The following is a 10,599-nucleotide window of genomic DNA, read 5'->3' as shown; positions in this document are numbered from 1 at the left end:
CTCTAGAACTTCTCTCCACAGGGTCAGTAGCGTGATCAGACCTTTCATTCTGCCTGGAAAAGTTTGCTGGAGACTGGAGCAGCAACTTCCCTAGACAAAACCCTATTGTGGTTGTTTCTCCCTGCAATTCTCGCTCCTGTGCATCKAGGATCAAGGCACATTGCCCATCCTGCTTCCTTATATCCTCTCCMTGGTCAAACCATGGGGTACCCTGTGGTATGTACCTTCTATATCCTCTCTCTTGCCTCAAATGTCCTGCTGTCATTTGTAGAAATAGGAGACTCTACAGGTGGGGAGTAGGACATTTTCTCTCTGAAATGCTGAAAATCCTGATTCAGTTTATCTGATAGCTTCTCCACAGCTGCAGTTATGGGGTAAGGAATACTGTCTTTATATCCCTGGATATGGAAGATCACTCTTGTTGGTTGTGCATCATCTTTCCAAACTATTGCTGTCAAGGGGTTGGCATGTGCTGTTAGTGCACTCTCCAAATTTCCACCATGAATTGTTGACATGAGACATTATATGGAGCTGAAGGGAACTGCGCATTTTCCAGATCAAAATATATAATTTCTTGTATGGCTAATTCCCTCAGGTATTTAATACCTCTCCCTATTGCAGCCCATTTGCTTATGTTACATGGAATATCTTCTTTATAGGGATACCTTGCCCTCACACTTGACAAGAGTCGCCTCCACAGACAAAGGACTTGTGTCATTTTTCCCACTGCTTTGTCAATGCCTGGTTTCTTAGCAAGTGATCCCAACTTCCTGGCTTCCTTATTCTCTAATTCCACACTGCCAGCTTTGTTGTCCCAGYACCAGAGTAGCCAGGTGATAATATGCTCAACTGGACAATGACTGAAATCTTCTCGTATTTCCTGCAGCTCACTCAGGGATAGGGAATCAAGTTGTGGTTGTCTCTTCTGTTTCCTCTTCCAGTTCCTGTGACGGCCCTGATGATCGTTCTGTAATACACCTTTGTGTATACCTGTGATGGTGCTGCTTCTTAATCCTCTTTACTCTCCCTGTCCTTGATTGTTTTTGCTAAAGCTGTTTTGCAGGGCGACTTTTATGTTCATTTCTTGTGCTTCTCCTGCAGGGGTAACTGACACCAGCACCTGATTCTGTTTTGGTGGTTTCAGTGACAGTGCCTGTTGCTGGGGCTGGAGCAGCTGCAGTGTCTCTCACAGTGGTTGGAGTAGCTGCAGGGTCTGTTTTCGTCTCTTTGGCAGATTCAGCTACCTTCTCTTCCCCCGAGAGTACTGAGCAGGGCTGACCATGGCTCAATAAGGCAGGGCAGGCCCCCACATATTGCAGTAATTTGGGTCCTCAGCATACTTAAATAAAATATATTGCTAGTTTTTTGGATTCTGCACTTGCTCAGGAGTCAGGAGCAAATATTTTGAAGGTGCCCACTGCCCTACGTACTTGCTCATAAAATCCCATATACTCTGCCACTCCAAACTATTCAGCTGTCCTGGTTACATCTAGGATAATTTCTTCTCAGTAGCTGTTACAGTCCTGTGTTTTGGATTTAGAAGGAGAATGGTCGATAACACACTGATGTTTTGGTTTTTGCTAAATTGTGTTTATCCGATGTCAAGGACTATTTTTTTCCTCCTTGTCTCCTGCTTTGCCAGCAAGAACACACACAAACAAACAAACAAACAAACAAACAAACAAACAAACCCCAACAACCCACCAAAAAAAAAACCAAACTGGGAGAGAGCATAGCTGCAATAGCAAACTGGCCAAAGGGATATCCCACACCAGAGAACATCATGCGTGGTGTACAAACTGGAGAGAGTTACCTGAAAGGGCAACCAATCTGGGTACAGGAAGGAGGAATCTGACACCAGCCAGCAGGTGGTGAATTATTGCACTGTGCATCACTTGTTTGTTTTCTTTTCATTGCCATTATATTAACTCCCATTACTATTGTATTTTACTTTATTTTCAATTATTAAACTGTTCTTATCTCAACATACAAGTTTTACTCTGATCCTTTTCCCCATTGCACTGGGTTGGAAGTGAAGAAGAGAGGGTGGAGTTTAGTGAGGGGCTGTGTGGTTTTTCATTTCCATCTGGTGATAAACCACAGCAGTCCTTTTGGCCCCTGAACATGGACCCAAAGGGTTGATATATGGGCAAGTTCTGACCAAAGGGTGGCAAGTTGYGACCAAAGTAAAAGAAAATTGTTATAAACATTCATTGTAGTAGTTTAACAGTTGCTAGTTACAATGTGGAGTTATTGCTCTCATATTTGTGGCATTCTGTCTGTATTGTACCGGTGATGCCTCACTTGCAGTGTTTGTTCTGTGTGGTTTRTTCTGTAGGATGGGACTATGATAYGACAGCAACACTGGCCAGGACACCRATCAGGTCCATGTATTCAGCATTGCAGGCACCTCTGTGCTTTGGGAGTTGTTTACTAGGAACAGTTAATAATCTTTGTATTTTTCTCCTCAGATGAACAACCTATGAGAGGGAGGCCTTCCTATTTTTTTCTCCCTGTCCTTTTTCTCCTTCTTTATCCTCCAGACTGACCATGATAGCTGAGAATTTTAAAGATTTATAATATCCTTTGACTGTCTTGAAAACTCAAGTGGTCTTTTTGCTATGAGGCAGCMTGTTGTTGCATATCGTTCAAATCTTCTTTAAGGTCAGATAAATAACTCAGACCATTACCCAGAGATCTGCCTGAATGCTGGATAATTWGAAGTGGTGGGAAGAAGAACTTAAGTAGAATTTGTACATTGAGATAAGAACAGTTTAATAATTGAAAATAAAGTAAAATACAATAATAATGGGAAATAATCATACTAATGATAACAGAAAGGAAAAAAAGCAAGTGATGCACAATGTAGTTGCTCAACACCCACTGACTGATGCCAGACTCCTCTTCCCAAAACTGGATTGGTAACTTCCCCCAGTTTATATAGTGGGCACGACATTCTGTGGTGTGGAATATCCCTTTGGTCAGTTACAGACACCTGTCCCTGCTATTCTCTCTCCCAGTTTGGGAGAGCATGAGACAAGGAGGGAACAAAATGTCCTTGATTTGTGTAAACATGACTTAGCAAAAACCCAAACATCAATGTGTTATCAACATCATTCTCATTCTGAAACCAAAACACAGCAATGTAACWACTACTGAGAAGAAATTAACTCTATCCCAGCTGAAACCAGAACAACATAGTAGAAATATTATGCTGAATCTCTGTACCCCGTAGTAAAATTGAAGGGGAACTTCTAATTGTTACTTTATCCCTGCTGAACGTAAAGTAGCAATAAAATTAATTCACTTTGTATCTAAAAATYGTTAAAGCAGGTATGTAGAAAAAGCTATACTTGCTTTCATAAAGTAATCTTAGGGACACTGCAAAGACGCCTAGGAAGTGAGAGAYCACAGCTTCTGTGTATTGCTACTTCACCCCCCAAAACAGTCAGTTTCCTGCAAGAGTGGAAGGGGAAAAATCAAGTTGCTGTGGTAGAAACAAAGAGAATGAAACTCAGCACAAATACAGTGGTGCTGATTATTAGCAAAGACAGTTATATCTGGAAAAGAACAAGGCAATTGCATACAAGAAAATCTCAACCTGTATCTGCAGTTTCACAGGCTAACAGCTCTCCTGCTCTTGACCTTCTGCCTCATTTTGCTCTGTCCTTTCCGAAGCCAAGTGTTTGGGTTATCATACATGTAGTCAAAACACAGATCTGTTTTCCCTTTTTGCCTACTATCTGTGTAATCAAGGTTAATTTCCTGACCCGACACTAGAGCAGGAAAGCAGTGTGATGGCAGTACCCCCCTGGCAGAGGACAGCACTGTTATCATTCACTGGTAATGGTGTTTTATCCATGTAATGCTTGTGGCTGATATCAAGCGGGTGAAGAAGTCAGAGGTATCATGCAASCTGCTGGAAATGAGCTTGCTTGCTGGCTCACATTGGAGTTCCCTCTTCTCTAGACATATCAGCCCTTTGAAAGAAAAATTGATGCAGACATAAATTCATGGAATGCAGCAAAAATTTGCTGGGCAGTGAAACTGCAGTCACATCTCTGTGATGTGATAGTACAGAAAAACCTCAGGTGTCTTTAGAAAGCKGTCAGTGCTGCAGTGACACCTCATTAGCTGAAGCTACTAGGCATTTCTAGACTATCATTGTAGTTCCAAATTATGTCTGTCTTCTGGGCATAAATTTTCAGAGGCTGCTGAGAGTTACAATATTAGGCCTAGTGTAGCCAGTGTAGATTGAATTGTCTCCAGAGAAAAATGTCTACGTCAACAAGAATTGCTGGTACTGAGCAGTGGTGAGACCATCATGGGGAAAAGGGTGGCAAGCTATTACAGTCTTGGAGAGGATTCAGTGTGTGTTTTCCCTGGCCATGAGGAAAAATCAGAGCCTCTTTTCCTGAGGCTCTGACTGAGGCACAAGCATCTGCATGCCTGGCTGTCCCTACAGAATCATGGAATCATTAAGGTTGGAAAMKAMCATTTAGACCATCAGGTCCAGCCATAACCCAGCACCAGCACCATGTTCACCACTAAATCAGATCCTYAAGCATCATATCTACATGCTTTTTGGACACTCACAGAGATGGTGACTCCATCACTCCTCTGGGCAGACTGTACCAATGTTTCACAACACTTTTAATGAAGAATTTTTTACTAATGTYTAATCTAAACCTGTTCTGGTGCATCCTGAGGCCATTTCTCCTTGTCCTGTCACCTGTGACCTGAGAGAAAAGGCCAACCTGGCAACAACCCCCTTTCAGATAGTTGTAGAGAGCGACAAATTCTCCCTAAGCCTCCTTTTCTCCAGGCTCAACAACGCCAGCTCCTTCAACGTCTTCTCACAGGACTTGTGCCCCAGACCCTTCACCAGCTTCGCTGCCCWTCTCTGRACATGCTCGGGTGATGTCTTTAAGCAGAGGTCTCTGTATCCTTCAGCAGAATTCCATGAATCTTTAAGCAGAGTTCTCTGTCCCTTCCTTTGATCTCTGYTGCAGATAAAAGCTGAATGGTATTGTTCTCACCTTTAACGYCTCTTTTGATACAAATAGATGTTATCAGGTGGGTTAAACACGAGTTGCTTAATGCTTACAGAAAGCTTTTGTATTTTGTGTCCTGCTTGGCAGCTGCAGCCAGAGCTGCAGATCACATCTTTGGCACTCAGCGTTGGGTTTTGCTCACCTTGAGCTGAACTTTGATCAAAACTCTGTCRGGAACACCTCCCCAAATAAGCAAAAACAACCACAAGAAATCCCCAAAGAGGCCCATGCAGGCACAAGTGACAAGTACTGCTGTGCAAACTAAATGAATAGGCATGAGGTAGGCGGTAATTAGGTATTAAATATATGATTTTGTGTAAACTTCAGTGTATAAATTACCTTGGTTTTTGCTCCTTGGTGTGCTTGATTTGTAGGAAAATTTTCACCTTGCACCCTTCGCAAAATAAACAGTATCTCCTTTCTAAACCTGACTCTTTGTCTGTGTTCCTAAAATGTCTGAGTTCCTAGAATTTGGCAACACCGCACCTCAACTTCTTTCTTGTGAGGGGCACAGAACTGGACACGTGACATGACGTGGCCTCACCGTTGCCAAATAAAGAGGGACAATCRCTCTCCTGGTCCTGCTGGCCACACTATTGCTGATATAGGCCAGGATGCCAYTGGCCTTCTTGGCCACCTGGGCACACTCTGGTTCATATTCAGGCATTGTTGACCAGCACTCCCAGGTTCTTTTCTGCCAGGCAGCTTTCCAGACACTTTGTCCACTCTGTCAGTGCCTGGAGCACTGGTTGGGGTGTTGTGACCCAAGAGCAACACTCGGCACTTGGCCTTGTGATATCTCATACAATCAGCCTCAGTCAATCCATCCTGCCCGTCCAGATCCCTCTGCGCTCCTCTCAGAGCCATCCTGCTCTCCTGCAAATCAACACTTCCGCCCAAGTTGGTGTCATTTGGGAGCTTGCTGAGTGTGGACCTTATCCTCTTAAACAGGTAGCTGATGAAGACATTAAGCAGKGCTGGCCAAATACTGACCCCTGGCGAGCACTACTAGTGACCAGCTGCCAGCTGGAATTAACTCCATTCACCACCACTTTTTGGCCCCAGCCATCCAGCTCTTTACACTGCAAAGAGCTCACTCATAAACATGAGCAGACAGGAGAATGCTGTGGGAGATGGTGTCAAAGGCTTTGCTGAAGTCTGGGAAGGAAACAGCCATTCCTTCGTTCTTTAGGTGTATCACCTACAGAAGAACATCAGTTTGGCCAGGCAGGATCTGTCTTCCACAAACCCCTTCTGACTGGGCCTGAACTCCTGGTTGTCCYGTCTTATTTCAGAGCAACCATTTGAGTCTATAAGCTTCAACCCACCAACCATTTAACAAGCCAGCAAACTAATACCTGTCAACCCCCTGCCAAACAATGGCACTTATTTATGGGACTTATTCATGGTCACTGCTGAAATGGTCGTGAACAGTATGGGGGGGAGAGGGGTAATGCAGCACCACTGGCAACAGCTGGCAGACATTTGGAGCCCAACAGCTATCTGTGGGCAAAGGGCATGCTTAGAACTCAATCTCTGTCAGTGTTCAAGACCGAGCTGGGTGGGGTCTGAATAATCTGATGTAGTGCGTGGTGCCCCTGCCCAAGCGGTGGGCTTAGAACTAGGTAATCTTTAAAGTTCCTCCCGACCCAAACCAATCTAAGTCTGTGAATTCTCTTTCCCCTCTATTCTTCCCCCCACTTCTTTTCTCCCTTACCCCCATTTTTTCTTTTTCAGTCTTCCCCCCACTTTTTCCTTTTTTTCCTTTCTCAAATTCCTCTGGGATTTTTCTCCCCCTTTCCCCTTTTTTTTTCCCCTCCGCCTTCCCCTCTCCCCACTTTATTTTTTGTTTCCCTTTAATTTTTTCCCCCCCTTGCTGCGACCAGCAGGTTTCCTGCCCCAAAAGCAGCTGGMGCGCTCACCCAGAGCCGCTGCAGGGCGCTGCAGGCGGCAGAGCGCASCGGGGTCTGGGGCGGTGCCGCGGGGGCTGCGGGCGGAGCGGCCCCGTCCCGGCCCCTCCCCGGGGCGGAGGGAGCTGAGCCGAGCCRAGCCGAGCCCGCTGGAGCCGCGCTGCCCGCCTGTGTCACCCGCTCTGCCCGCCCGTCTCATCCTCTCCGTCTCCCCCGCGGTTTCGGCATGTCGTCGGGCGGCAGCCTGAGCACCATGCAGCGGCTGGTGGAGCAGCTGAAGCTGGAGGCGGCCGTGGAGAGGATCAAGGTGAGATGGGGCGCGGGGTGCGGAGCCCCAGGGAGCGGGGGGAGRCGCGGGTGCCGCGATCCCGCCGCTCCTGCCTTTCCCTCCGTGCTGGGCGGCGCCGCCCTCCYTGGGAGGGAAGGGAGCGAGGGGTGCGTGTGCCCGGGGGGCTGCGAGCGCTGAGCGCCGCGGGAGCGATGCGGTGAGTGCCGTTTCCTGGTGGACTGGCCGTGATAAATAATACAGCAGCTCCTCGTTAGTTCTGCACCGGCAAGCAGATAATCGGAAGTAGTTCCTCTCAGCGGAGAAAGCCCGACTCTCCCTGTTTCGGAGCGCTGGCAGGATCTGCRGGGGGAGGCGGTGCGGGGTGGTACCCGCTGGCACACTTGGGGAAGGCAGGCGATTTGCTACGCATGCATGAACCGTCTCCTGCTTGCACATTTCCAGACAAAGGCGGGATGATGCGGCGGTCCTGTCATTTAGCATCTCCTCAGGTTTGGTGATCTGACCGAGACCAGCTCTTGGTTCCCAGCAGGTGTGGTGGGTCCAGCCTAGTCTGTGAAGTGATGGAGGTTAAATTAATTTATATCCTGCACTTTCCTCGTCTCCCTCCTTGCATTCGCCATTTTTCTCTGGCCAGTCACAAATGACCAGCTTCCTCAGTCTGACGGCAGTGCCAACAAAATGAGCTGCAGGAACTTAGCTAATTGATTTAAAAATGATTCAGAATACTTTTCCCCACTAATCCTGTGCTGGACTGGTGAAAATCTGAAGTGCTCATTGCAAGGTGAAACCACTATGGCTTTTGGATATATCCTAATCAATTTGTTAATGTTACAGTCTTTTATTAGCAAAACTGAATCAGCGGATACTGGATTCACTAAAAGCAAATATGTTTATCRCTGCAATGAGGTGTGGGAATATGTGAAAAACAGCGCATTTCAGACTAGAAATGTAGACTCTTGTGRCAAAAACTGAATTGGTTGTCCACCAGTTACTGTTGGTGGCTGGATCTCTGTTCCTGCTCATTTTGAGGCACATTTCTCCTSCCTGCTGGTTTTTTATGTGGGTGGGGAGTGGCTATAAAATATATATTTTATRGTTTACAGGTGTTACTTTGTGGCAGTAACATATTCTGGAGCTGTACTTCTCAAGGCTACCTATTTTTTATGAGTTTGCTTGTATTCCTGGGAGGCTTGTCCTTGATGGACCTCAGTCTCATCTTTCTTGCAGCAGTGTGCGCAGCAGTCTCTTTCCAGGTCTGCTGTTCTGGGAGCCTATTCATGGCTTTGAAATAACACACGATTGAAAATGTATCTTATAAATTGTGTCATCTGTATTTCTTGGCATAAAGTATAATAATAATGAGAAATATATTCAGGTGGTGAAAAACCACTCGGTTCAATTTTAGCAAGCACTGAAATAGGAGAAAACATTGTTTAAGCTACTTTGAATAGACAATGTGTTTCCAGACGGAAGCGGATTATGAAAGGATTTTTAAAAATACATTCCATACTCCAATGGTGATTTTGTTTACCCTGCTGGCTAAAAAAGCAGACAGGAACAATATTTTCAGAAAGAGGAAACTGAGTAGGAAAGACGTACCCATACACATCTTGCATGCAGGCAGCTGCTGAAGGGAGCGTGTTTGCCATGGCAGAATATGGCAGAAATTTTCTGTGTGAACAGAAGGAAAGAAGAATATTATGGGACATAGGTAGGACCAAGAGTAGGCGGAGGCGAGGGTGATGATGTTGCAGGGATTCCAAGGGACTGTGCCAGGCAGGACACCTGCAGCCTCCAGAGAAAGGGCTTCTCCTCAGGTAAGGATGCAGTGACAAAACCTGCTTACTTACATCAAGCAGGAATCCTTGATGCAGAAGCTTCACCCTGTACTCTGCTCAAGAGAACCTGGGAGGCTGAGGGAAAAAGTTTCTCTTAACAACTCCCTGAAGTGCTGACAGCTGCTGGGTAAATTYGGGCAGGTACCAGGATGAGTGTCCRGAGAAGAGCRGGAGGAGAGTTGGAACACAGTGAACAGGAGAGCAGCAAAATAGCAAACAGTGTGCTAGGCCAGATTTCTCATGTGTTAGWTGGGATGGCCCAGAACCAAAATTCCATTGGGGCTCCTGGGTGGTTCCTTGAGACTGGAGTCTGGGTAGTGTGGATGGTTCTTCAGGTTATTGTTTTGGCAACATTGCCAAGTTGTGTAGGAAGAAAAATCAGTATTTCAGGAGTTCTGTAGCAAAGGCAGAGGTGAGGTCAGAAGGGAACTTATAGTACCATCAATATAATTATAATTTCTTTTTATAAAATGCGTATCAGACAGCATGGGTTTTGGCAGTTCCCTACAGCTGTTTCTAATCTGTGTCTGGGAAACTGGGAATTCCTTTATATTTCCTTCAAAAACATAAAACTGACTTGCCTATCACAGGGGAGTTCAGTGCTGAAGACATTTTACCTTTGGGATCCTGGGCTTGTTCCGCAGCTCTGGTCTGTCCCTTTCGAGGGTCAGAGTGTGGATTTGAAGTTCTCACTTCACTGCAGGGGGAAGATGACAATTTGGACTTTGAAAGCTTTTAATCCTCATCTGTTTGCTTTCATTCTTTGTTACACTTTGTGTTGCTTAGAAGTTTGGAATGAAAATCTTAATAAATTTTCAGAGCATGTAAGAGTTCAAATATATRCCTGAAACACAACAGTAAACTGGAAAATGGTCATGGCTCTGACCATTTTAAAGAGGAGAAATTGCATCACACTTGCGCCTCAGTCCTCAACATTCTTCTGGCTCCTCACTGGCATAGTATTTCATGTGTGCTTTGTCAGAGCTTTATRCATGTACTTCTGTGCTATTTTACTTGGTGTTTTAGAGTCCAAGAGGTGATTTGGCTGTACTCCAGCTCCCTTTGATAATAGCTCTTCAAGAGGAAAAGCTTAATARATGCTTGTGAATGAATGAGTTTCCTCTCTGGATCTGTTGTTCATTTTCAGGTCTCCCAGGCTGCTGCAGAACTCCAGCAGTACTGTATGCAAAATGCCTGCAAAGATGCTTTGCTTGTTGGGGTTCCTGCTGGAAGCAATCCCTTCCGAGAGCCCCGATCCTGTGCTCTGCTCTGAAATCAGGTAATAAGATGCCGTGACAACCACTCTAATCTGAAACTCAAGCCCTTGGARGGACAAAGACACATAGTGACAGTTTAAATGTTGAATTCTTGCTAGAGTGTTCGTCATTTCCCTGCTGGCTCTACAAATTGCTTTCTGAATTTTTTCAGATGTGACAATTGAAGTATGTCTCTTTCCTACAACTCTTTCTGGAGAAGTTCTGTTTATTAGGTTTTTTTTTTTGGGGGGG

The 10,599-nt window shown here is 45.5% G+C and overlaps 1 protein-coding gene across 1 annotated transcript in view; it reads left to right on the top strand.

The window, feature by feature from the left end:
- Nucleotides 1-7,071: 7,071 nt before the first annotated feature.
- Nucleotides 7,072-10,599, top strand: part of GNG10 (G protein subunit gamma 10) — a 5,947-nt gene continuing 2,419 nt past the window's right edge. Inside the window, exons 1-2 of the mRNA XM_057374551.1 lie at nucleotides 7,072-7,271; nucleotides 10,239-10,370. Of these exons, the coding sequence (XP_057230534.1) occupies nucleotides 7,191-7,271; nucleotides 10,239-10,364 (207 nt within the window). The 5' untranslated portion in view covers nucleotides 7,072-7,190 and the 3' untranslated portion in view covers nucleotides 10,365-10,370. The remainder of the gene's footprint in view (nucleotides 7,272-10,238; nucleotides 10,371-10,599) is intronic.

The sequence above is a fragment of the Malurus melanocephalus genome, unplaced genomic scaffold (genome assembly GCF_030028575.1).
Source record: "Malurus melanocephalus ecotype Western Australia unplaced genomic scaffold, MMel_1.1 scaffold_228, whole genome shotgun sequence".
Taxonomy (NCBI): domain Eukaryota; kingdom Metazoa; phylum Chordata; class Aves; order Passeriformes; family Maluridae; genus Malurus; species Malurus melanocephalus.
This window is presented reverse-complemented; position numbering and strand designations above follow the sequence as displayed.